This window comes from Rattus norvegicus, chromosome 17, assembly GCF_021556685.1.
Source record: "Rattus norvegicus strain SHRSP/BbbUtx chromosome 17, alternate assembly SHRSP_T2T, whole genome shotgun sequence".
NCBI classification, from domain to species: domain Eukaryota; kingdom Metazoa; phylum Chordata; class Mammalia; order Rodentia; family Muridae; genus Rattus; species Rattus norvegicus.
Window position 1 is genome coordinate 80,757,297 of NC_141550.1, and position 27,704 is coordinate 80,785,000.

The following is a 27,704-nucleotide window of genomic DNA, read 5'->3' on the forward strand; positions in this document are numbered from 1 at the left end:
CACTGATGTTTAATAAGAAGGGAAGAGGTATGCTTGTTACACATGCATTTCTTATACTCTGGGACAAAACAGCTCATACGCCTTATGGGAATAATACTTTATCTTAGCTCGAGGTTTCATGGCTGGGGGTAGGGTGTGGTGGCTAGGCCCCTCTGCCTTGGTTTCTGGAACTGGAACCTTACTGACTGCTCTCCCCTCCCCCAGTAACCCACTTCTTCCAGTTAGGATCCACCTCTTAAAGGCTCTATAATCTCCCAGAATAGCATCCTCATCTGGAGATAAGGAGCTAAGGAACACTTCATATCTAAATCTGATTAGTGTCTTATCTTGGAGAAAGGACGCAGCAAGTCAAGAGGACCACCCTGTTTTTATTTCTCCAGCACTGAGATTACAGCAATGCAGCCAACTGGTAGACAGATGCAAGAGATCCAAGCTCAGGTCCTTGTGATGGCTCGGTATGGGCTGAGCCATCTCCCCACCTGCTGTTGGCTACCTTTTGTGACTTTGGGGATCATCAACAAAGCTCTACCAATGGAGCCCCTAGAATATTACCACAGACACACAGGCTTGAGAAATACCTCAATCCTTTCTGAATGCCCATTTCTGTGGCTGGGTCTTCATCCCAATCCAGTTAAGGTTTGCACTGTGTCTTTCTTTAATTGTTGGTTCTTTAGATTACATGCAGGCTCGGAATGGCAGGATGTCATCTTTAAAAGCAATTTAAATTTCCTTCTAATAAAGGACTCTGATTTCAATTCTTTTAGCCACAAACGCAATTTTCTCTTTTAGACAGGTGCCATTTTTCAAATGTCCCAAGAACTGAACAAATCATGCATCATCCTCAACGGCACAGGAGGAGGTTATCATCTGACTTGGTTTTCATAACCATGCCCTTGAATGCTTGTTGGATAGGTGACCCACTGTTCTCCTGCCCCAAGTTACTCAAGTATAGATAGACCGTAGAGTGACTGGTAGCAGCTGGAGGTGACAATATCACCCAGATGGAGAAGGTTCCCTTTGACTCCAGACACCTTCATTCGGCAGATGAACCAGGACAGTGCCCTGCAGACTTTCTGCATAGGGCAAGAAACTATTCCTTGAAGTCAAGACTTCAGTTCCCTCCATAATTAAAAGCACACTGCAGTACCATTGATGGCCTGGGATAGCAGGTCTATTTGCCAGTGTGGAGCCGGTGCCCTGCTGGGGTCTTTTCTGTTTTGGAATTTCTAGCTTATTACAGGCCCTACAGAGAAGCTGTTTTCCATATGTAGATATACCCACCCTTCCAGAAAGGCACAGTGTAAGAAGGAGGGGACAGAGACTGCTGGGAGGAGGACATTAATGTTCTACACAAAGCACTGCTCTCGAAGAACATGCCTGTCTTCCTTCTCTTGAACACAGGCTTCCAAGTTGGTGATGTGAGTAAAAATTGTCCAGGTGGTTTTCATTTTAACCCCTTTCAAATGCATCTTAAGGCCTGCTGCCAAGAGCCCGAGAAGGAAGGCAGGATTCTCAGGGGTGTTTCCAAGATGAATAAAGGGTCAGTGAGGAAACAGCTGCCCTTTGTTGAGGGTTACAAGATGCACCTATTGCTTTACATAGGTAAACGGTACTCAGCATGATCCTACATGGAATGATTGTGACCCCCCCTTTCCAGGAAATACAACCAAAGCTCAACGCAACCTATCAGCTTGCTGGGTTTATGCCAAACAGGGTTGACTCCTTGGTGTGGGCACACGAGGTAATGAGAAACAAGATGGAGGCCTAACACCTCTGCTTTCAGTTTGCATGCGTCTCTGTCGCCCACTCTTGCTTGACTCTTGCTTGACTCTGCCTTATCTAATCAGCGTCTATCCAGCTAAGCGAGCTCGTTCCTCCCTTCACCGTAGCAGGCGGAGAGAAATCACTGTCTTAAATCTGCAGTCACCTTGGTTTCCAGGAGCAGCAACATCTCCAAGGACAGAGGCCACCCTGCCCAATAGTTATCTACGGTGGCAAGGCTACGCTCTGGAGCAAGTCATCTTGTAGAAACCAGGCTTGTCCCTTGTCCCACTGATAGCTATTATAACTTCTTAACTAGAGCTGAGCTGGGACAATGGTCTTCGGTCACCCCTTGACCAGGACTGTTTAATTACTGTGCTTTTTGCCCCAATTCTTCTTACAGTTGAACCTAAATCTCACACCAGAACTTTAAACATGAACTTGGAGCCCTGTAACTGTTCCTATTCCTACAGCTGATGAGGTCTCTCCTCTCTGCTTTTTATTACTGTGTCTCTTTAACGGGCGAATTGGGAAAGTGGCTGAACTTAGCCTATAGGGCCTATGGAAGCTGAGACTTTTGCCCTAAATGTCCCCTTATAGCCATCAACCTGACATTGAAGTCACCAGAGCTTGTCTCTGGGACTCATGATAGGAAATGAACGTAGCTGCAGTCCATGGTTTTCTATTTTCCCCAGCGGTATAGCACACCATTAACTGACTAGAAGATTCCCCAGTGAGTTTTAAGATCCAAAGAACAGGCTTGAATTTTTGAGCAGGATTAAGAGTTTGTGGAACAGCAGGAGGTGGGCTGAGAAGCAAAACTGGAAAGGGAGTGTTGAACAGTTTTGGAAATGGAGATTCACTCACAATGTGTTCTACATTTAATTCTAACCTTACCCTGTTTCCCTATGTGGACTTTTCCTGGGGCCTGAGACCTGAGTTTCTACTTGTTTAGAACATTCTTGTTAAACCGCTGGCTTAGGGAGTCTTAAAAGGAGTCAGTTGGCTGTGAAACACTGGGTCATGCCTGGGTCATGCCTGGGCCATGCAAAAGTCCATAAAGGGCAAGGACGACTCTTTCTTATCCCAGCAGATGACTCTTAGGACAGTATAGAAGTGTGTGTATGTGTGCATGCATGCGCGTATGTATGCATGTGTGTGTGCGAGCAAGAGAGATGGAGAGGGGAAGAGGCTGAGAGGGGGAGAGGGAGAGGGAGAGAGATGTGTGTGTGTGTGTGTGTGTGTGTGTGTGTGTGTGTTGCGTGTGCAGGTTTGATGGAGACATTTGTATTCAAGTAAAAATAAAATTAAACAAACAGGCAGACACCCCTGCTGGTATCTTTTGAATCAGCCTTCTCCTTTTTGGCTAATACTTTAGTTTACACAGTGTTCAAGCGAAATCAATAAAGGGTAGACACTACTTCCCCAGGAAAGCAGTGTCTTAGGATTTGGAATCTAGCTGGGAACTAAGAACCTCTGGTGTTATGTCTGCCTGCAATATTCATTCACAGAGCAGGTGAAATCCAGCCTTTTTCTGACCATGTCTGTTGTTGGTTTGTTTTTCTGTTTGCTTGTTTCTTTGTTTTGGGTTACTGTTGTTGTTGTTGTGCTGGGGGTGCATCCAGAGCCTTGTGCATGCTAAGCAAGTGCTTCACCTCTGAGGCACATCCCAAGCATCCTCCTGTCCTCATTGTCTTTATTTCCTTCCGTGCCTTTGCATCTTCCTGCTCCCCCTGCCTCTCTCCGTAAGCCTCTTAGAAGGTTGGTTGTATGGGGTAACCATGAACACTGCATTTAATTTCCACGCTTTCTTTTTGCATGCACTGTTTTTCCTGTTTAGAAATCCTCTCCTCCCCCAGAGTCTATATAAATCCTGTCTGTCCTTCAACTTCCTCTCTGAATCTTGTCTGAGCACTGGTTCCTTATTCCTCTGATATCCAACTGTAGTAAATGTCATCCTTTCTCTTGACCTCCATCAGCCACGTGCTACTCCTTATGTTTTCTCTACATACCTAATTAATTTACCCAGCTACTTTGAAAGTTGTATTGAATGCATAGCATACTCTTCCTTGACTACGAAGTGGTGACCTTTACAACAATGGCTACTTGTTATGGAAGGGGAAGGCTTGTGTCCTATCAGGGAGATAGGAAGACTCATTACTATAGGATATTGAGGTTTAACAAAAACAAACCAACTCTGTGTCACAATGGAAGAAAGGGAGGCGATGTCACAAGATGATGACCATACAATGAAGTGCTAAGACTGAGATTTGTCCCAGAGCTACTGGATCTCACCACCACATCCCCTGCACCAATCAAGGCTTATTAGCATAGCTGATGGGAGAGGCGGAGGGCAGAGGAAGGAAGTAACTATGTTTGAAGTTGAGATTTACAAGGCTGAAGACATAGATATGCAGGTGATGTTCGAGAAGAAGGGAATGGCACGTGCTCCATGGGGACAGGTTTAAGTGAGTCAGTAGACTTCTCAGGCAGGTTGCCCATGACCAGGATTTACCTAAGGCATTGGGCCTGACCTCTGCTGAGCTCACGGCTCTCAGACCTCACCCTACCACTGTGTGCCCTTGACCCTGTGATTCGAAGCACTCTAAAACAGTTTCCTCATGCTTAACGTTGGACGGTGAGCTATCTCCCTTTTAGGTTACCTCGGTACATGTGGCAGACACAGATTGAACATTAAATAAATGTCTAACTTAGGGCTGAGAGGACTGGCTTAGTCAATACAGTGCTTATCACACCACAAGCTAGGTTCTACGTCCAATCGCCAGCGCCCATGTACAAAGCCAGGCATGGCGTTTCATGCCTGTAACCCCAGAGTTAGAGAAGTGGAGGTTCTCTGGACATTACTGGCTAGCCAGTCTAGCTGAATTGGTGGGCTCCAGATTCACCAAGAGATTCTGTCTTAAAAATAAGGCAGAGAGGGATTGAGGAAGCTACCTGACACCAACCTCAGGCTTCCCTACACAGAAGTGTAACACATACACAGAGAGGTTGGGGGTGGGGTGTTTAACAGCTAAGCAGTAGACACTTGGCTGAAAGGCTGAAGTTTACTCGTGCACATACTTTAATAGGAAGGACTCCATCCCTGTCCTTTGGTACTCCACACAGCAGAGGGACAAGGGAAATGCAGAGTTTTCAAGGACAGCAGAGAACAACATCTGATTGTATTTTAAGGGTCACTAAATATACTGCTGCCCCCACAGATCAGAAAATCACCAGGTTGAAGCAGAGGAAGCTTTTGTTCACCAGCTAGGGGAGCAGAAGCAAGGCCTGCTGGGAGATAGTGAACACTACAGTGTACAAATCAGTGTTTTCCACACCTTGCTGAACATAGAGGATTAAGTGAGACCTCCAGTCACAAGCTGGACATCAATGTCATGTCCCTTTCCCTTAAGGCTCAGGGACCATTGAGAAAGATGGAGGAAGGGTGAGGGGACTAGGGCTCAGGGGACACTTGAGAGAAACACTGTCTTTAGGACACATCAGGACTGTTGCCCTAGCATGCCCAGCAACTGTGGCTACCTATACAAGATCTGCACAGCATCAAGCCAGTCAGCAATTTCCCCCGGAGGAGGAGGGACTTCCCCCGTCCTCCCGGTTCACAGCTATTGACATGTGATAGCTTCTGGTAGAGGAAGAGTTAGTTTTCAGGAAGGATGTGGCCCCTGGTTGGGTGACCAAGCTCTGGTGGATGGTCCTACACCCATCAATCAGTGCATGCAAAGTTATAATCAAAACCAGAAAGAGGACATGAAGTTGAGAGGGGGTAGGGGTAGGGGTGGGTCTGGGAGAAGTTAGGGGGAGGAATGGAGGTAAATATAACAAAAACATATTGCCTGCATGTAAAAAAATTCTCAAAGACTTAATATAAATATTATATTAAAAACGAAGTGAATTTTTAAGCGGAGTGATAACAAGGGGTCTGGGGAGACAGCTCAGTTGAGGAAGTGATTGACACGGTAGCATGAGTATCAGAATCTGAAACCCTAGGACCCACTTGAGTAAGAAAGACCAGGTAGGGTGATATGTGCCTCCAACTTCAGCACAGAAGAGGAAGAGACAGGAGGATTCCCGGGATTCGGTGGCAGCAAATACATTTTGAACTGGTGAGGTCTAGCTTCATTGAATGACCTTGTCTCTAACAAACAAAAAAGTAGGATGAAAAACGAGGCAGAAAATTTCAGAAATAAGCAGGAGGTGAGGTTTAACTCATGCATTGTTCTGAGCGATGTGATGGCATCTCTCCCTGTCTTTGTTCGAACATTCGTCCTTCCCCAGCGTTTCCATGCTGTATATGCTGCCTACTTGTTAGTCCACGATGTGCTACTGCGGTATCTGCATTCAAGTCGCCCCTCTTTTACTTAGTAGTGTCGTCAACGTGCAAGGTCAGTGATGCTACCTGCAAGAGGCCGTAACCTACGTCTGACTGAAAAGGGTCCTGAGGTATTTAAGGAACGGCAGAAAATGCACTTAGATAACCTTTATTACAGTCTTCCGTTAGAGTTGCTGTATTTTGTTACTAGATGTTATTATTCCCTAATTTACCTTGTTGTAAATTAAACCTTATCACGGGTATGCGTTCATGTATGGATAGGAGAAATCTAGCAGACATAGCGATTGGTACTATCTGTGATTTGGCCTGAAGCATGCACTGTGGTCCTCAAACATGTTTCCTCCGGATGAGAGGACAAATGTGTCCCTAACTCACTACTTCCAAAACCCTTTCTCTTAGCCCCAGTCTGAGCTGACTCTCTGGGGTAATCTCTGTGGCCACACTCTACACTTCCCAGCATGACTAGCAGTTGGGTATGGACACACAAGTGAAGTGAGTTCTGGCCAATAAGATGTGAGTAGAAGGTATGTGCCCACGTGAAGGGCTGACCCATTTAAATCTCTCCCGGGGGTGCTTCCAGTCTCTTCTCTCCCCTGTCAGCAGAATGAAGAAAATTCTAAGATGCTAGAAGAGGTCAGAGTCACAGAGGATATTGAACAATCCTGTGGGAAGCTGTTTAGCAACCAGAGTACAAGTTTCCGTTATATTTGCCTTGATTCTATGTTATCTGCTGTGTATCTAAAGTTACCCTAAGCTGGTTGTGGTGGCGCACGCCTTTAATCCCAGCACTTTTGAGGCAGAGGTAAGTGGAGTTGCAGGCCAGCCTGGTCTATATACTGAGTTCCCTGCCAACCAGGTATACACAATGATATTCAATGTTTAGATGTACCAAATGGTAAAAGTTGATTGCGCGCAGTAAAAACTTATTACTAGTAATTAATTCCTTATGCCGTGGTTGCTCCTCCATTCTGAACTGTATGCCTTCTCTCGATCTGTTGGCTGTCACTAGAAAATTCTCTTCTGTCTTACATATCCTGTTTCCATTTTTCAAGGGGAATTAACATGACATAGAAATAATCAGATTGCACAATAATCATTCACTGGAAACCCATCTGGCATGGCTATGAGCTCATACCCTTGAGAACGAAGGAAATTTCCATCTGAGGCTGGATAGTGGCTTCCAAAACTGGCCAGCTGGCTTCCTGAAGCTAAAGCAGTGGGTTAGTACAGCGCTTAGAAGAGTGACCAGCATCAAACAGTACAGTCAACCTCAGCACGCACACGATCAAAACACGGTCCACTCCACCAGCCTTACATGCTCGTCCTCATGGCCGCCATAGCGCTGTGGCTGGTATGCAATGTTCCTCTTGTCTCTCTGCCTCTTCTCCCTAGCTTATTCCCACCTCCTTTGCAGACCTCTGCGTCCCCATTACTCCCTTCCCTCAGACCACAAGACTCTTTGCCTTAAAGCGCTGGCCTCCAGTGTAAGTTTTGCACGAGTCCACAAAAGGACACTGTAGAGTGGTCGCCCCAGCTCCATGGAATGCGAACTCTGCAAGACCAAGGAATCATCTTGGTTTGCCACTCTGTCTCCAGAACCTAGGGTAGTGCCAGGTCCAGGGTGGGGGTGGTGCTTGTGAGACGACTGAACAAGCATCTAAGACACAAATGAAAGAACAAGCAGGTGGCCATCTATGAACGGAGAAGCCAAGCGGAGAAAACCTGCCACCCCTGGGTTCAATGTGCGAGCTGGGAAGAGAGTGTAGGGTACGGCTTTACCTTCCCTGATCTCTGCTAGCTGTCTTCTTCCTGACTTAATTGGAAAAATATTCCAAATAAATGACCGCTTCCATGGTTGATGGAGGCCCTGGAACAAATACCTACAGGGCAGCCGGGCTCCTTTCACGCAGGAGACAAACGGCCTTAGAAGTCTGTGCAGAGGTAGGCGGAAGCTGAGCAAAGCTAAGATTCCCTTTCCAGAGGCTTCGGCAGTGGTTTGGAGACTGTAGGAGGGACAGTCCTCCACCAAATGAGGAGAGGCTGATACCAGAACTGGAAGCTAATTTTAAACCGCCGAAGGAAGCATAATTTCCCTGTGAGAATAAAGAAAAGTGCATTCAAGGAAATAAAACACTTCCCTGTTACCTTAAAAAATTACATTTATGTACAAAGTAGAAAACTAAGCTATTACATTGGTGTTTCCAGTAGGCATGAAGGGAGGAGGTCGATTCTAAAATCCAAGAATGAGGGTTTTGTTTTAGTCCCTATTGAAAGGTCACGGATCCATATTGACATTGGAAAATACTGTTTCGAGAGATAAGGTGCCCACCCCGTGGGGGTGGTGGTAGTGGACACCTTTAATCCTGGTACTTGAGAGGCAGGGACAGGTGAATCTCTGTGAGTTTGAGGCCAGCCTTGTATACAGAGCCCTAACACCCAAGTGTGCGTGTGTGCGCATGAGGGGGGGGGAGAGACAGAGAGAGAGAGAGAGAGAGAGAGAGGGAGAGAGGGAGGGAGGGAGGGAGGGAGGGAGAGAAGGAGGGAGGGAAGGAGGGAGAGGGAGGGAGAGAGAGAGAGAGAGGGAGGGAGGGAGGGAGAGAGAGAGAAGGAGAGAGGGAGGGAGGGAGAGAGGGAGGGAGGGAGAGAAGGAGGGAGGGAAGGAGGGAGAGGGAGGGAGGGAGAGAGAGAGGGAGGGAGGGAGAGAGAGACAGAGAGAGAGAGAGAGAGAGAGAGGGAGAGAGGGAGGGAGAGAGGGAGGGAGGGAGGGAGAGAGAGAGAGAGAGAGAGAGAGAGAGAGAACTGAGAAGGAACAATAAATGAATGTACAGATTGGACCAAGAACTGGAATGAACTTGATAGTTTTTCCTTGGTGTAAGCTTCTTGCCCCCTACTCTTTTTATGCTCAGCACATGTTATAGATCAGTGGCGAGAGGGGTAGGTTCAAGCCAAATGTAGGCACTAAATAACACAAAAGACGCCGCCCTTTGAAAGCCTACATCGCCATAACAACAGGATGAAAGCGGAACAGCAAATTGAGAATCAAAGCCGAACTTTGCACATGTGGAAGCGTTCACATATGTGCCTTGCACATAGCCTGCCCCCTTGGCCCAGGTCGCCTGTGTTAGTTATTTCAGAAGACACAAATGAAGGCAGAAACCCTGTCACATGGGAGAGACACCGTGTCTGTCCCTCTGGAGAAGAGATGGCGTCAGAACTGGTAATGCGCTTGATGGGGCTGAGTTTACACACTCAGGTTTATAGAAACTCTGTGCCCCCGAAACACGTTTTCTATTCCAGGAACACAAAACAGATCTCCGTGATGACAAACCCCGACTGAGGTGGCTACGGCAGTTTCACGTCTTAGCTCGTTTCCTTACCATCTGTGGGACTACAGAATCATACGTAATTGCCAGCCTGGCTATGTGGTCCAGAAGGAGTCAGTGTTAGCTTTGGGGAAAAAAAAAACCCAAATGACTACATAGTAGATCTTTTAAAACAGGCAAAGGGCTCTCTCAAATTCCTAACCCCTGGGTGGTTACTATAGCTACTGGACCAAATTTCCTTCTAGAGGTACAACCTTCACAGACCAAAGTGCCTCCAAAGCATACTTCCATACTGGGAGATGTGTCCCATGACTGCCAAAGGCCTATGTCCTAAGACCAGGGAGAACAGAGGCTCGGGCATGTGGCCTCTTGGGTGCATTTCCAGCAGGCACTAGAAGAAAAAATACATGAATATTTATAACTCTTAGGAAGGGTGTGGTTTCAACAAATAGAGGGCAGGGGGGAAATAACCCCAATCTAATGGCATCTAACTGAAAAAAAAAAACAAAACTCAAGCAATCCAAAACAGATGTCCACATGCCATACATGTGTGTTCTATATCTTTGAGGCTAGCGCGATTTATGGGGGGGGGCAATAATTCAGATTGTTCATCTCGTTTATTTTATTTTTCTTATAGTTTGAATGACACAGGAAGGGTGAGGGGGACAGAGGGAGATTCATCTGGAAGCTTACGTTTATGGATTCATACGGCTGGGTATCTCTGGGCTGCTCTCTCCCCATGTGCTTATGGAGTCATTACTTCAAGAGTGAAATATTTTAATTGCCAATGGCTATGACTAATTTCCCTTTCCACTTTGACTTCCGCTCTCTGAGATGTCCTCCCTGGAACCAGCAGCTGTGGAATGTCCCCGGGTATTTTTGGAATGCCTCGAGGAAGCCGAGCGACGACACATTTGGTTTGGGGTAAGAAAGCTGGATGTCTGAGGTTCAAATTCCACATCCACCCAAGACATTGAGAGCCGCGCCAGCCGAGAAATGGCTGCTAGCAACAGTGCAGGGTCCCTAGTGCTGAGTTTCAGCCATGCCCAGGGAAGGCTAGCGATCCTACCAATCTACGGCCCTGGCTGTGGAAATATGCAGCTAGCAGAAGAGAAATAATGTTTCAAATGCCGAAAGGCACAAGCCTTCTGTGGAGAAATCTTTCCGTCACTAGGCTAGTAAAATTACAGAGGGTTCAGTGCCTTACAACTCCAAGCCCAGTTTCTCTCACCAGAAACGTCTGTAGCAGACAATACCTGGGATTATAAGGCATCACTGAATTGTCTTTATTTTTTATTATTGAAGGCAGTAGAATCCAGTGGATTTTCCCATAAGCCTGTGCCTAAAGGGCGCACACCTCTAACACCTGATTCTGAACATTGAGCATCTTCTGTCACAGACTGCTATAAAGGAAACCTGAGCAGATAATTCCAAAATTCTATAATAATTTCAAACAATGTGCTCAGCTTTCCAATGAGGAGCAGTGAGTCTGAAAGACAGCCACTTGAGCCCACAGGGACGAAAGGAAAAATTGTGATCTGCCATGCTGAAGGAAGGACTGTCTTATCTCTCTCCTCCCTGTGGAGTGCATTATCAAACCATGGCCTTACGAAAAGAGATCTAAGAGCAAACGGGGAAAATGTGTGGGCCTAAAAGCATAGGGGATGGAGAGATGGCTGAGGGCTAAGTTAACCGGCTACTCTTGCCGAGGACCTGGGTCTCTACACTAGCAGGACACTTCACCGCCATTGGTAACTCTAGTTCCAGGAGACCTGACAGCCTCTTCCAGCCTCTAGGGCTACATAGCACATCCAGGCAGAATAATACTCACACACATAAAATAAAAACAAATAAATCTTTTATAAAAAGGCAGTGTATTAAGAGATGTATACGGCAGTTAATTGATAATTTTACTTTATTTTTTTTTTTAGATTTTTCAACATGAAAAATGTGAGCCTTCTTATACTTATAACCTTGGGTTTTTCCATTCACATCTTAAGTTCATATAAGTTTTAATCATTCCCCTTCTGAAGCTCCCACTCCCCTGTGTGGACTTTCCAGTCCCCATAACTAACCTGCGCTGGAGAGGAGGGCGACGAAGGGCTATGCGAGAGACACTGGAGAGAAATGAAGCTTTTGTCTCCAAAGCTGTGACATAACCCCAGTGTGGGGTGCAAGACGGACAGTTTAGCAGCGAGGAAGCCCATTATTAGAATCAGACAGTGCTGTGGCAAAGAACAGACCAGGCTTGCCCCTCCCGGTGTGGTCACAGTTGCTCACATCATTATTTTGTGCGATAATAAAAGCAGCCACCGCCTACTAGTGCTTCTCAGGTGCCAATCCATGGGCTTCATTTGAGTGATTTGAGTTAATCCTCACTGCTTAGAGCTCTGTGTGTGTGTGTGTGTGTGTGTATGTGTGTGTCTGTGTCTGTGTGTCTGTGTCTGTGTGTCTGTGTGTCTGTGTGTGTGTCTGTGTCTGTGTGTGTGTCTGTGTGTCTGTGTGTGTGTGTGTGTGTCTGTGTGTGTGTGTGTCTGTGTGTGTGTCTGTGTCTGTGTCTGTGTGTGTGTGTCTGTGTGTCTGTGTCTGTGTGTGTGTGTCTGTGTGTGTCTGTGTGTGTCTGTGTGTGTGTCTGTGTCTGTGTGTGTGTGTCTGTGTGTGTGTCTGTGTGTGTGTGTGTCTGTGTGTGTGTCTGTGTTTGTGTGTGTGTCTGTGTTTGTGTGTGTGTCTGTGTGTGTGTGTGTCTGTGTGTGTTTGTACATGCCTGCCTGGGATGGATCCTGGAGCCTTGTACACAGTAGGCAGGAGCTCTAGCACTGAGCTGCAACCTCGCACCTAACCCTCATTTTTCAGTATAGTATTGTATCGTATTCTATGTATAAATATATACATCTAAAACGTGCATATGTATAAAATGCATGCATTCATATGCACCTACACATATGTACATGTGTTTGTAAACTTTTTTCTTCTTTTGCCCATTTGTATAATTATTTTCCTGATTCATTGTTTGTATAGATATAAACATCAAAATTTTACATTGCTTTTTAGAAATTACAATTTTAAGACCCACACGTGTATACGGTGCAGGGTGACACTCCATACAATGTCTGCTAAACAAACCATGGTCATCTAAGCTCCACCCCTGCTTTGGCGATGCTACCGCTCTTCGGGTTTTAGAAACATCTTGCCGCCTGGCAGTGGAACGAGGCTCCTCAGCCTTGGCTGCCTGGATTGACTGCATAACAGACTCCCAGAGAGCCTTCCAAGCATATCAACACCTAGGCCCCATCCATTAAACCAGAAGCCCAGGGCGTCAGGTCTAGGCACAGGGAGAATTTGTATGTGCATGCGTGTGTGTGCACATACATGTGTGCATGTGCTTATGGAGTTTCGAGGATCACCTCTAATATGATTCCGCAGATACTATTTATCCTTTTCTTGAGACCGTGTCGTTCACTGGCCTAGAGCTTGCCCTAGGGGAGGCCAGCGAGTCCCTGTCCTTCTGTCCTTCTGTCCCTGCCTCCTCAGTCATGGGATCATAAGCAGAACTACCATGTCCTCCCCCTTTTAATGTGGGCTCCCGAAATCTGACTCAGGTGCTTGTGTCACCCTAGCCTGCCTGCATGGGTGCTTTAAAGACAGGCTGGTGAGTCTAGAATTCAGTGTGCTAGCCTAGGGAGAGACCAAAAACCACGAAAGCATTACTTAAGCAAAACACATCAAAAATGGCCACGGATAACACTATAACACGAGAAAAGTGAATGCACTCACTGTTCCGAGGTAAATAACACCATCAATGCAGTGTATTCAAAATCAACACACTTCACTTTAGTATATTCTGCCTTATTTGTAACGCATTGTGTGTGTGTGTGTTTGTGTGTCTGTGTGTGTGCATGTGTGTGTATGTGTGTGTATGTGTGTCTGTGTGTGTGTCTGTGTGTGTCTGTATGTGTGTGTGTGTGTTTGTGTGTGTGTATGTGTGTCTGTGTGTGTCTGTATGTGTGTGTGTTTGTGTGTGTGTATGTGTGTCTGTGTGTGTGTCTGTGTGTGTCTGTATGTGTGTGTATGTTTGTGTGTGTGTTTGTGTGTCTGTGTGTGTATGTGTGTGTATGTATGTGTCTGTGTGTGTATGTGTGTGTGTGTATTTTCCTGTATTTCATCATTGCAACACTCCGAAGCTATTACTCTGGCTCTGTAATGGAGAAAACAAAGGCTGGGAGAGAGATTAGAAGAATATTTCTGGCAATATTCTCCTTGAGCAAAGTTACTCATTCTTTGAATGTCTCTCAGTGATGCTCTTTTGTTGAAGTGAAATTATCATGCTTTTGACAATTCCCCACGAGGCTGTGAGCCACTGAGGACAAGGAGTATATCATTTTCCATGTCTCTAAGCCTGCTCTGCTGGCTAGTGGACATGAAGGTCTCAGGGCGGGTAGGAGTTGCCAGGACTTGATAGATCTTGTCTGGAAGGCACTCGGACCACCCGTGGTCCAGCACAGGGTTGAAGCTTTTGGCTTCCCTTCCTTCTTCCAACCCCCTCAGTTGGCTCAGGAGCACACAAAGCAAGCCCTGTTTACCTAGACTGGGGTGAGAGAACTAGTTTAGACTTGCCATCCCGACCTTCCCCCTGGGCAACTGCTTTCTGGACTCACTCCTGGGAGTCGACTCAAATTCAGGCTGCAAACAAGGGTGCGTGGATCAGAAACAACTACTCTCCTCTAGCCGACCAGCTTACCTTGGCCAGGGAGGGGACAGGGACAAAGAGAAAGCTGGTTCTCTAGTCCCAGCAGCCCACAGGCACAGGTATGAAACTGCCACTCAACAAATGCCTGCTGAATTGAATTGGACTAGAATTGAATTGTGGTTGCACAATGTTTTCCTGGGACTGGTGGCTAATAAGTCAATATTCTCTTCAATATACTTCAGCTGTTAATGGAAGGCCTAAAATAGCCTCTTGGGAGGAAGGGGCTCAGTCACCCTGCTCCCTTGATTTTGAAGTTTAATTTTACTTTTATTTTTAATTGTGTTTGTGTGCTTGTATACACAGCGAATGTACATGTGGGCAGCTATATGTGCACATGAGTGCATACATACACATGTGGAGGGCAGAGGTCATGTTAGATTGTTCCTCAGGAGCCCCCCACCTTAGGTTTTGAGACAGAGACTCTTACTAGGATCTGTAATTCCCAGAGTAGATTAGATCTGCTGGCCTGTGAGACCCAGCGCTCTGTCTCTCTCTGCTTCACCATTGCAGAGATTCAAAACCTGTGCTATCCCTCTAGGCTTTTTATGCGGGTCCTTAGTGTTGAACCCAGGTCTTCATGGTCATGTGACAAACACTTTGCCCAATGAGTTATCTCCCCAGCCATGTATATATCAGGTGATAATCTGGTAGAAGGAAAGTGAAGGCAAGAGGGTGATTGAAGGTGGGGTAAAGGCCAGAAGCCAGGTCCCCAAACTCATTTGCGACCACGGCAATGTCTGCAGAGACAGAATTATCTACACCAAGTAAGTTGTTCCGAATGCCAGGATGGGGGAGGGGAGACATGGACCAGAAAGGGACATTTCAGGAAAGCTTCAAATGGACAAACCCGCAGACTCCTTCTTCCTCTTGACTCTCCCAGCGAGGTTTGGTTATTGTGGTCCCCGAAACCCCAGAGCTCTTTTAAATTCATAACTTGTCATTGAAAAGATTAAGTATGTTTTTTTGATGGTTGTTCATTTTGGGGGATATCCTCATTTATTTTACTTGTGATTTATTTGTGACACAGCTGCTGTTTCTAGGAACACTTGTAGGTATTATGCCTCCTTCGAGGACAAGAATTCCAGAAAAAGTTTACCTCCAGAAACGGTGTCTGTATGTCTATAGTCAGAGAAGGGACCAGGACGGGGATGGAGTATACACATGAAAGCCACCCAACACTTGGGGCCTGGCTTCCAAGGAACTGTCCTTGATGCAACCTCCCCAGGACACTGCGTATGGGGAGAGGAGCATGAAGCCTGGGGCTATTTAAACATGGTGGTTCTTTAGGGGATTACACACCGCCAAATCACACCTAGAAAATACAAATCCAGCTGTAGCTATCTGCCTCATGCCAAACAGCTTGGTGAGCCAGCGAACAAGGAAAGAGGCCAAACCCGCTCAAGTTTAATGAAATAAACTGGGTTACACAGAGCTGTCAGCCAAAGAGAAGCCTGTGACTGCCCTTTGAAGAGGCAGCCAGAAGAATTTGGTTTCCCTCCCCCAGCTCCGGGTGGCTGGTCCCTCTCAGGGTGGGCTGGAGATCTCAGGACTGACACCTCCCGGGCAAGTGGGAATGCTACCAGTCTGCCCTGTTGGTGGTTGCAGGAAACAGATACTCCTGTCTCCCTCTTGGAAGTGATCTACATTTCCAGACAACTGACCATGAGTTATCAGGCTCTTGTGCAAAGTGTCATCTTTGGGCTAAGGTTGATACTCAGGGATAGAGTGCTTGCTCAGTCCGTGTGAAATCCTGGGTTCCATTCCTACCATTGCAAAAAAGGAAACTGAAGGGCTGAAGAGGTAGCCCACTGAGTAAGGCTTGCTGAGGCTTGAGTGTGATCCTCAGAACACAGGAAAAAAGCCAAATGTGATACCATGCTTGTAACTCCCATACTGGGGTCCCGAGGCTCCCAGGCTACATGGTCCACTTGGAATCTTCGAGCCTCGGGCCAGAAGAGGATCTCTTTCAAACAGCAGGTAGGTAAACTCCTGAGGAAGGTCATCCAAGGTCACCACACTTACATGTTTCCACACACACAGGGGCACCCTCATGAACATGTGTCCCGCCCATGAGATGAAAATACTGCGGACCAAAACCCAATAGCAAGGTGTTTTCTTTCTCATAGGCGTGAGTGAGAGACCTGGCTCCACTCGTCTGATTCCAGAGACTCCTGTGCGAGCCAACAAAAGGAGAAGGGACTGAGGAGAAGACCTGGGGTTCCTGCTTAATGCCCTTGCCTCCATGATGCTCTACTGCTTATAGCCACATCTGTCCCTTACCTAAGATTGTTGTCACACCTAACTGGTGTGCACATCGCTCACAAAACATCAGACCTTGCTTGGGGATCTGGAACCCATAAAAAGCATTTTCTTAGTCTCAACAGCCAGAAATATGGTGCTTTAAATCACTGGTTTCTACCATTTGCTCGTAGATAAATTTAAAGCAATGTGCATGCAATCTTTAGTAACCCCATCCTTCAGCTGGTGACCCTTCTTTATAGGGGTCACCTTGCACACTGAGCTTAAAGCACCTCACATGGGCCCAGGTATCTAAGAAGGCATATCCCATGAAGGTTACCCAGATCCTAATTGATTGCAAGGTGTTCCCCAGTTTCAGAGAAAGATCCTCCTTCATCACTCCTCCCCACCCCCACAAACCCCCACACAGCAAAGCAAACCAAAACAAGCATTGGTCCTACCTGGTAGACAGCCCTGGGAATGCACCATGGCTTTAACATCAGCTGCAGAAGATGCAGGTTTCCTTCTCTGCAAGTCCTTAGGACCCGGCAAGCAAGGTCCCAGCTACAGGGTACGTCCTCAGAGCCCAAGAGCCCAGCAGCCATGCCAGTTCCAGGTCCCAGCCTGGTCCCTCTGTCCCCAGGCCTACATACAGGGCTCTTTTCGTGATGCAAAGTCCTAACACCACTGAGATCTAATCAGACAAGGCAAAAATGCAGTCAAAATAATTCTGCTTTCCTTGACATCCTCTCCCCCTACCTACCCTGGCTAATCTTGAGGGACTGTTTTCCCTCAAGGATTAACACAAGGCTCCAGGTCTCTGGGGACCCTGCAGGCACCAGGGAAGAATAAACCCTGTCCTGCAGATAACCACACATCCTCGTCTCTCCTTTACCGTCCTGCACACTGCTGCTGGCTCTTCTGGCAGGTCTAGACACAACTGAGTAGAGTGTGAGGCAGAAACATTCCAGGGCGAGAAAGTGGAGGGGAGAGAGCTCCAGAGTCCCCTGCCAGCATCCCCACGACATTCCAACTATTTTCCCTAACTCTCAGAAACTTGGAGAACCCAGGAGTTTCTGTAGGGTGAAGCCAAAAGTTTAATTTTACACCCACACTGGAGCACTGGCTGTTTTTCTGTGTTACTTGTAAGGCACAGGCCATTTTCTGTGGAATCATACTAAATTTAGGCTGGGATGGAAAGTCAGGAAGCTTATAGCATGTGTTTAATAGCCATATCCACAGTTATGGGGGCGAATGGAGAAAGGAGGTCACGGCAACCTAAATCTCTCTTCTTTTTCTCCTTTAAGATCTGTGAATGTGTGTGGGACCGTGAAAGGCAGCCTGGTTCCTGGTTGAGCTAAGGCTTAAAGCCCCAGTGACCCTGAAGGAATGAATAGTAGGCATTTCACCTGACTCCCAGAAAACCAGGCCCCTGTCGCTAGCCACAGCCCTCCATAGATTTGTGGCCATCAGTCACGTAAAGGCAAAGTCCCAAGCCCCTCCATAGGTAGAGGATGTGACCTGTGGCCAAGACAGATCTCCATTATAATGAGGTACCTAAAGGCCTGGAGGCTTAGCCAATAGCATTTCTCCCCAGAGACTCCTCCCTGCAAAGGGTATTTAATCTCAGGCCCACCCTGAGAAGTGGGGTGTGGTTTTACTCATCCACTTTCCGCCATGACAATAAATGTCTTAAAACCACGGACTGCCATTTTTCATCAGGATCCCCTGTGGTGGGGAGCCATGGAGAAGGCCTTCCCCAACAGAGCTGCTCTCTCATCTCCCATAGAAGGCTTCTCTGCAGCGGAGGCCACCACCAAACCAAACCAAGCCAAGCCTGCGGCCCACCACCACCAAGCCAAAGGCTCTCCATGCAGGACTCGCCAGAGCCCCCCCTTTTTCCTCTCGGCCCTGGGCTAGATCCAGCCCAGCAGGGCCTGCATGCCCAAGAGCTGGAGAACCCAATGGCCAAGACTTCTTGAAGGTCCAGGGACCCCCAAGTCAGCTCCAACTGTGTCCTGAGCCTCAGACTGCACTCCCTCACCCCTGGAGTGGTGTCCCATGGCTTCCCTACAGCCTGACACCCGCCCACTGTGGGGGCAAGTGCGGTCAACTCCCGCATCCCACCTGCAGCCACAGTGCTCTGAGGTTGAGCTGACACGGGGACCTCCCAACCTTACACATGTGCAGGCTGTTTGACGAATAAATGGTACATAGAACTTAACCTAAGGGAAAGACAGTTGAATGGGTTGCAACTGTTTGTGAGCTCAGTTTCCCCTTAATTGGGTTTTTTGGTTTTTTTTTTTTTTTGTTTTGTTTTGTTTTTTCGATAGGTGTCTTGCCCTTAGATCAGGCTGGTCTAAAACTTGCTGTATGTCCCAAGCTAGCCTTGATTTTTGTATCCTTTCTGCTTCTACCTTTCGAGCACCGCTGATACAAGCACGCAGCACCATATCGGACCGGTTGGTAATTATATTCAACCATGTTTCAGAAAGATTCCTGCTTTCTAAAGCAGTAGATTGTATACCAAAAGGAGAGATTCCAAAGCCGAAAGGGACAGTGAGGAACATGGGGATATAGTTAGGATTCAATCTGTATCATTAAGAGACAGCTCAAGGGGCTGGAAAGATTAACTGTTAAGAGCATGGGCTGCTCTTCCAGAAGACACAGGTTTAATTTCCAGCAACCTCATGGCAACTCACGACTGTCTGTAACTCCAGTTCCAGGGAATCCGCATGCAGGCAAAACACCGATGCATGTAAAGTTAATAAATCATTAAAAAAAGAGAGAGATGGGTGAAGTTCAATCTTAACATCACTTGGAATGAATCATCTTGGAAATAAAAGCATGCTTGGTTGATGCTAAGGTTGATAGCTTTCTTCTGTGCATTTATTATTATTCATTTTCTCAGCTCTCACCTTTATCATCTCCCACGAACCTACTGGAGTATCCTGGAGTTAGACCAGGTTGAAGTTGGTCGTACCATTTCCGGCGCATCTTTATGACGTAATCAACCGTAGAATGCAATGGAAACACCGTGCACAGCATTGGGCTGATTCAAAGATCGAGTGACAGGATAGGCTTGCAACCATCAGGGCATGGGCGTGGGGTGGGGTGGGGTGCTGGGGTTCGGCGCTCACTAGGGGACTTTTTTAGTTGTTGCCAAACTCAAGATTATTCCAGACTCTGCGATTCTCTAAGTCATGCTTGCTTGATGTCTTTTCACCTTTTGTTACTTTAGTAGTACAAGAAGTTAGTTCCAAGTTTAAGCAGATAGCTTTTAGAGGATTGCTAGTTTAATCAGTGCAGGAAGATTGCATTCATTTATGCTCCTCTGGGGTGAGTTCTAGTACCTCTCCATGCATGACGACTTTCACGGAAGGCATCGAGAATGATTTTATCCTACATACAGTTCATTCAGTGGACACTTGTGTCAAATGGGTGGGTGTGCTAGAGAAGTGTGCTTTTTCTATGTCCCACCAGTAGACACTATTTTACTTAAATGGGGAAAGAAAAGTGGAGGGAAGGAGAAAGAGAAGGAATGAGGGAAGAGGGAAGGGAGGATGGGTGGTAGGAGAGAGGAAAGAGCTGAAATACAGCAGTTAGGAAGTGTCTGTGTGAGGTGTGTTAGCTAACCGCCTCGGCGTTTCCCAGAGAGAGCACATGCTCACTGTATGAACTCAGTGTATAAACTTCTGCATGTGAACCCTAATGCTCCCTACCCTCTGGGGAATCTGGCCACCAACCAGGTTCTTATCCCAAGCATGTAATTATGGAACAGACAGGGAAGTTTCAAAGACACCACTGTTTTATTTTATCACAAGTAATTGCCTTTAAAAGTGAAAAGAAAGAAAACAAAACAGAACACACAGACAGACACACACACACACACACACACACGCACGCACGCACGCAGACACACAGGCACGCACACACACAGAAAAACTCAAATATACATTTAGCATATGGCCTGGGAATTTTTAGACTATAAAAGCGCTAATATTTTTTAAAACATTTGATTAGAAACAAATTTCTGAGGACAGCAAGACGCACCCAGATGGTCCTAAAGTCTTTACTACTGTGAGAATTAGTGGGCAGCTGGTCAGGGGAGCTTGTCTCTGAGTCACAGAGGCTCAGGGTGATGGTCTGCTTTGCCTGATGAGTGTAGGGCTCATTAATTTGGCTAGTCTACCTAGCCAGCCTGCCAGTGGGATCCCTATCTCTGCCCTCTGAGTTGTGGGATTACAGACAGGCCTCCATAGTCACCTGATATTTAGTGAGGATTAGGGATTCGAACTCAGGCCTTCACAGGTGCACATGAATGCTTTACCCATGGTCCCATCTCTCTACCTCCTCTTTCCCCTTCCCCTTAGCACTTCTCAGTATTCCTTCTGCTCTCTCCTGCTTCTGTTAACACAGCATTTCTGACAGCATTAGCCTCAAAAACAAAAACCTAAAACTAATCAAGTGCCTTTTCCTCGATGTTTTAAGATGTCTTTACTGCTTTGAAAAGGAAACTCAGGAAAAAAAAAAGTTGAAAGTCACGTGACACATAATTAGGAATAAAGTTTGCAGATTCATAAATATACAGGAAACAGCACAGACATGGAGGAGTGCATTTATAGCAGCCGAAGAAATGTATTCTCCAAATGCAATCTAATGCAAGCCATCTAAGTCATTAGGTGATCATGACTGCCACTTTATCAGAGAAAACGTCAGTCAAAAGATTGACTGGAGAATTCCTTGATGTCAAGAAAGTCACCAGGAGGCACAAATGGCATTTAAAAGAAGTGCTCCTGTGTGTGTGTGTGTGTGTGTGTGTGTGTGTGTGTGTGTGTGTGTGTGTCCGTCCACATATTATGTAAGTATCACCACATCCGGCTTTTATACATGAGTTCTGGAGAACAAACTTAGGTCTACAGGCTACAGAACATCTTCTAGTTACTAAGGTAAAAATTATTTCACAAGTCCTTCTATATATCCATCAAATATGTTTGCTATGAACTCTAAATGCGATCAAAATACTGGATAGGACAAGCTAGACTCTCTCCCCTCTTCGTTCTCTCTCCCTCTTCTTTCCCTTTGTCCCTGTTGGGGACTGAGCCCAGAATAGAACTTGGTACACACTGGGAAAGTGCTCTACACTGAGCTATAGTCCCAGCCCTGCTTTCTGCTTTGAACTGTAAACGAAGGTGGCCGATAACTCTTTGATGGTGTTACACACACACACACACACACACACACACACACACTTTATTGAGCTGTAATTCGTATATCATACAATTAAAACCATGCTACTTGCTGGGCATGGTGGGGTACTCCTTTCATTCCTAGTGAGGCAGAGGCAGGAGGATGCCTTATTTGGAGGGCAGTCTGGTCTACAGAGCAAGCTCCAGGACAGCCAGGGCTACACAGAGAAGAAAGCCAGTTTAGGGAAACAGAAATAAGGTAGCGCAAAAAATGCCCCTCAATGGTTCTCAGCATATACAAAGTGTCTGTACGTATATCACATAAGAGAATTTCAGACCATTTTCAACTCGGCTGCCCCACAATTCCCACACCCATTAACTCTCATGCTCACTGGCTCTCTTCCTCCCTGCCCTATGTCCCTGACAACCAGAAAGCTGCTTCCTGTTTCTCCAGTACCACCTGACCTGGATATCTACTAATGTAACATTTGTGCCTGCCTTATTTTACTGGGTATGATGGTTTTCCGGGTTCACCTGTGTTGTAGCACCTAGCCAATTCTTTTTGAAAAGATTTATTTTTGTTTTGTATTTATTCTCGGACGCATACATGCGTGCGTAGATATCCTTGGGGCCAGAAGGAGTTGTCAGATAACTCAAGCGGACTTCCAGGTGCTTGTGGGGGCCAAGGTGAGTCATCGGCAAGAGCAGCAAGGACTTTCATTTTCAAGGGAGGAGCTCATTATGTGATTCTGGTTGGCCTGAAACTTGATAGGTAGATAGACCAGGTTGGCATTGAACTCCCAGAAATCCTCCTGCCTCTGACTCCCCGGTGCTCCAACGAAAGAAGCAAGCATACTTACCCACTTAAGCCATCTCTCCAGCCCTACCAACGTTGCTTTTCCTTGCTAACTGAGCTTCCCTGTATGATTTCACCAAGTTTGGTTTTTCTGTTTATGGACTCGGGGGGTTGTTCTCGGCGACTCTGAACAATGCCGCCGTGAGCACCTGTGTACACATTTCTGTCTAAGCGCGTGCTTTTGGTTTCTCTAGGGTAGACGCCCTGGTCACGCAGAGATGGTCTCCTTCCGAGGAACGGTCAGCCTGCACCGCCATCAAAGCAGCTGCGTGAAGATGCGTTCCCACAGGCTTGCCTGGGTCTCCTCGCACTTTCAACACTCCTGTTAGGCTCTTCCTTGTTGGTTCTATTGGTTCTAGCCATCCTATTCATGCAAAGTGCTGGCATTCTGGCTTTCCTAACTGAGGTGTACAACTCCACAGCTTGCTCTCCTGAGCGAAGTTTATGGTAGAGGGCTGGTGGAGGCAGCAAGGTCCGCTTGAGGAGGAATAGCCTGCTTTGCCTCCTGACTCAGCCTCTGGCATGAGTGAAGGTGAGGCTAGAGCAGAGAAGTCCGGGGCTCCTCTTCCTGCCTCAGCAGCTCCCCCCTCCACTTCTGTTGCTGACGGCCTCACACGCCCACCATCTGAGGACAAAATCTGCACACTTCTGGAAGTTACCATTTGCCGCTTTATGTTCCAGTTCTTCGGGAAAGGGATATTTGGAAACAGCGCTTGCCTGCTTGACTGAGTGGGCGAACAGCAAAACCCAAACCCAAACAAACTCTGGAAACCCAGAGGAGTCTCAGGCCTGCTCATTAACACATGCAAGCCCATATTCGGGTCTGGGAAACGTCCCAGCTTTGACAAAGACCATGCATGGTATCATCTTTCCTGACCCTCAGAACCCCAAAGACCCCGTGCGAGGCACACCCTATGTCCTCAGAGTGGGATGCCGGAGAATCATTTTCAAAAAATGCTTGGCCACATCTATAAAAATATTTTGGGTCCCTGGGAAAGTATGAGAGGTGCAGTAGCTGCCCTCTGGCTTAAGCAATCTGGAGCATCGAGCCAAGAGCTATGTTTAGAAATATTTCTCCCAGGCTCTCAGAACCATCATAGGAGAGCGCTCTTATAGCCGTAAAAGTGATGTCATCCGCCCATTACCCCTTGTTAGGAAAGCAGACTCTCTCACCCACCCCAGGCCTCCACAGAAACAGCCACCAGGGCCCCCTGAATTAAATCAGTGCAGGCCTGAATCAGAAAGTAAATGCTTTAATCTCTTCTTGGTTGGTTTCCATGGAACTTGGTGAATAACTATGGCTTTTGAATATAATATATTTTCCAAGCGTATGTTTATGCAATCACAGCCTTAAATTGAAACAAAGCAAAACAGAGCTAAACAGATCCCACAGGCCTTGTTTTGTTTCGGGGCTACGGAACACTCATGGGAGCAGTGGTCTGGAGTTTGTCAATAAGAACGTTCTAAAGGGAGGCTCCTGGTCCAAGGGAGGAAGGGGCTGCTTTCCTCACCTGTCTGGACAGCCCCAGAACTACCTCCTTCCCACAAAGACACACGTAGCTCACGGGAGAATCACCTGGAGGGTAATGAAGCGCTCTCCCTCCGCAAAGGATCCAGAGGCTTATGGATTTGTCTGGATGCTGTGAAAAGAACCTGGGACTGCTCAGCCAGAGGGAAGTTCGTTCTTTTAGTGAGAAGCAGGTAGATTTGATAAGAGATAAAATTTTATAAGAGATAAAACCACGCAGTTTTTATCTATAGTTCAAATTCTCTGGAATACTCTGTCACTTATAGTAAGATAGCCAGGAAGGTGCTTTATCACACACACACACACACACACGTATACTATATAGAGACTACTAGAAAACTAATATATACTATATTATATATATTTATATATTTAATAATTCAATACCATATATAGTACACTAGTATACATACTATATATAGTAGATTTCTATTATACACACACACACACACACACACACACACACATATATATATTAGTTTTCTAGTAGTCTCTGTTGTCTTTAAAACTTCTAACTTGGTGATTTCACTTTCCTTTTTATCTCTAGGATCTTGAACTTAATAGGAATAAAAGAATCACTGGAGGATTTTGTGTGTGTGTGTGTGTGTGTGTGTGTGTGTGTGTGTGCACATGTGTTTTGCATGGAACCAAGGGCCTTGAGCATGTTAGGCAAAGTATCGTTCTCTACCACAAATGTGAATTGTGAAGGAGTCTCATACCCAGACGCTGTGTCAAAGTGTCATTGAATGCAGACCTCTAGATTCCTATAAGTTCTGAGACGTGTCTGGTTCTCCAGGGATGCATTCCAGCACGGCTGTGTCAGATGTGTCCTTTATTCTAGTTCATCACATTTTCTGTTCACACGGCCCGAGGCCCTACATGCATGGGTCCCACATCTGTATATGCAACCAATTATAGAGACAAAATATTTTAAAAAGTTATACTGGCCCTGAATATGGGTTGATTCTCCTTGTCATTATTCCTTCTCCGTAATGTAGTATAATCACTATTTACCCAGCACTTACACTCATTACGTGGTGTAAGTAATTTGGAGATGATACATAGGCTCTATGCAAACAGTATTTTATTATATACAGAGGGCTGAGCATCCACAGATTTTGGCATTTGTAGGGGTCAAAGAACAAATTGTCCATGACTACAGAGAAATAATTGTTCTTGGTAGGAAAATCTCAGGGCTCATATGGAAATTTATAGATGCTAGATTGCATTACCAACTTTTTAAACAGATTTTCTCTCATTATACCAATGACAACCTAAAAAGACTCTATGAATTATCTAGACTGAGTTGGTCAATGGGGATTTAGATTATCAATGAATGAAAACTCTGTATGGTATATTTATGTGAGACGGGACCAGGATTCTTTGATATGTACACAATCAAGCCTGTTGTAGGCTTGATTTTAGCTGGGGTTATTAATGTAGTAGCTGCTTAGACTTCTGAAGAATTCAGGCTGAGCTTTCTCATTAAGAATCCTTAAGAGATTAAAATATTTATTTATGTGTCTGCCTTTTGGGGTTATTTGAATTTGCTGGCCATGGATGATAAGATCTGTCTGGAACCCATGGCTCGCTGAGGATGATGACTATGGAGACAACTGAACTATGACTATGGGTATGGGTAACAGAGATTCGGAAATGAAGAACCAGTTATCTTGGAGTTGGATGTCTAGACACACTGTAGAAGATATCAGGGCAGTGGCACAGACGGTCATAATTCAAAGGCCAAGGTTAATGAGTTCTAAGCAGTTGATCAAAGTATCTTATATATACTATATAGAGTCCAGAAGAACAGAACAGAGGAGAACCAATAGGAAGCACACCAGAAATGCACACAGAGGGTCATGGTGGTATGCGCTAGTAAGCAAAATCTGTGGAGGAGCAGATGGGACCACCATGGTTTGGGGACCAGACTGGGATCCATCTTTCAGGGATGAGAAGAAAGTTCTGTCCCTAAAGTATCTACCTTGCAAACAGGATGACTCGGGGTTTGATCTTCAGAGGCCACATCAAGAATCTGGCTGTGAGACATCTGCCGATAATCATAGTACCAAGGGAAGGAAGGATAAAGACAGCCAATGAGAGACCCTACCTCCAAATTAAAGGTGGATAGCACCTGAGGCACACCAGCAGAGGCTGTTCTCTGACTGTCACACGAGCGCACGCGTGTGCACACACACACACACACACGTGCACACACACACGCATGCATATATACATACAGATGTGCATAAGTCTAGTTGTGGAGACTTAAAGGAGCATCAAACAGGTCAGACCTTGTTGTTTCTGCCTCTACCAGGGGAGTTCTTACCCACTGGGTTAGCGTAGGGGTCAAGTTCCTAGTGTGACACCCAGGGCCTGCAGTTGGAAATAGGTGAGAGGGAAGTAAGGCCAAGTCCTCTGCCCCCACCATTTATTGGTCCTCTGGAACTTCCTCTTTCTGCACCTCTCCCATGTCTTTCCAATTTCTGGCACAGGACATTACAGGGATTCTGTAAGTGAAACATTTGCTTAACCTAAGGCCTGACATATCCTTGAATTCCCAAGAGGTCCTTTCTTTCACTTGGGATAAATGAAGCAAAGATCATCCTCCCCACAGCTGAGGTAACTCTGAAAGTGGGGAAATAAGGGTCAGGTGTGTAAGAATGGAAAGAAACAGAGTGGTCTTCAAGAGAAAATATGATCATATCTGCCCCGAGCACGAAAGCATGTGAGGATCTGTAAGAATGGTAATATGGAAGGCCTTCCTTGATTACCTGTGAAACACGCAAAAGAATGCCGTGTTTTCTTTAAAAAATGCCTTTGTGTGGAGCAATTGTATGCACAGTTCCACAGAAGCAGAAAAGAATTGGACAGGATGTTAGCTATTTTCCCTAAATGAAGAACCACGGGCAATAGTTTCAGGTTCAAAGACCCCTGGGGAACTTAAGAACTAAGTACCTTCAGGAAACGTCTCTTAAGGCAGAATCAGAGCCTCACTCCCCCCACAGCTGAGACTGCATTTCTCTTCAATTAGCCACAGGTGAGAGACAGGTCTAAAGAAGACTCAGGGCTGGCCATTCTGTTCACTGTGCCTGAGACCACGTTAATGTGGGCTGGTTCTGCTTCTCAAGGGCTACTAGGATGGGCAAGACCCACAGAGCACACCACAGCAGACTGCAGCAGTTTTCAGAGTTGAATGTTACAGGCTGCTTCAGGCTGTGGCGCCATCAAAATGACTTTAACACACAGGTGGGCTTCGGGGAGTAGAGACGAGTGGGCTAGAGTGGACAAGAGACAGTCTGTGGCCCTAGCGGGCTGTACCTCTGTTGGAGAGCAGGAAGCACACCAGAGCCCATTGATGTGACCCAGGCGTAGGGAAGAAACAAGTTATCCAAAGCCATGAGGGTTTCCAGCATACCTGTAGCCAGTGACTTAAGGCTGCAGAGCAGGTTACTGTTGCCCGCTAAGGTCAACCTCGCTTGATGAACAGTTGTAGAAATCACGTTTTCACCCCTGTGGCTGGCAAGGCTGTTATGGCAAATTGCCAATGCACCCAAGATGCACCCCTAATGGCCCTGAAAATCTCCACTGCATAAAAGAACAAGATGACAGACCTCACCGGACCAAAACTCCCTTTTGTAGGGACCAGCAGCTCAGCAGGATTAGCTAATGTGAGTCTGAGCTTTCTTAAGTGTGACTGAATAGATTCTT

The 27,704-nt window shown here is 46.3% G+C and overlaps 1 protein-coding gene across 8 annotated transcripts in view; it reads right to left on the minus strand.

Moving 5' to 3' along the window:
* The window catches only part of Frmd4a (FERM domain containing 4A), a 588,018-nt gene that overhangs the window by 261,124 nt on the left and 299,190 nt on the right, over nt 1-27,704 (minus strand). Inside the window, 1 exon segment of one of the 8 annotated variants that reach the window (NM_001191821.2) lies at nt 16,882-17,323. Within the exon segment in view, the coding sequence (NP_001178750.1) occupies nt 16,882-17,025 (144 nt within the window). The 5' untranslated portion in view covers nt 17,026-17,323. 8 annotated transcript variants of the gene reach the window in all.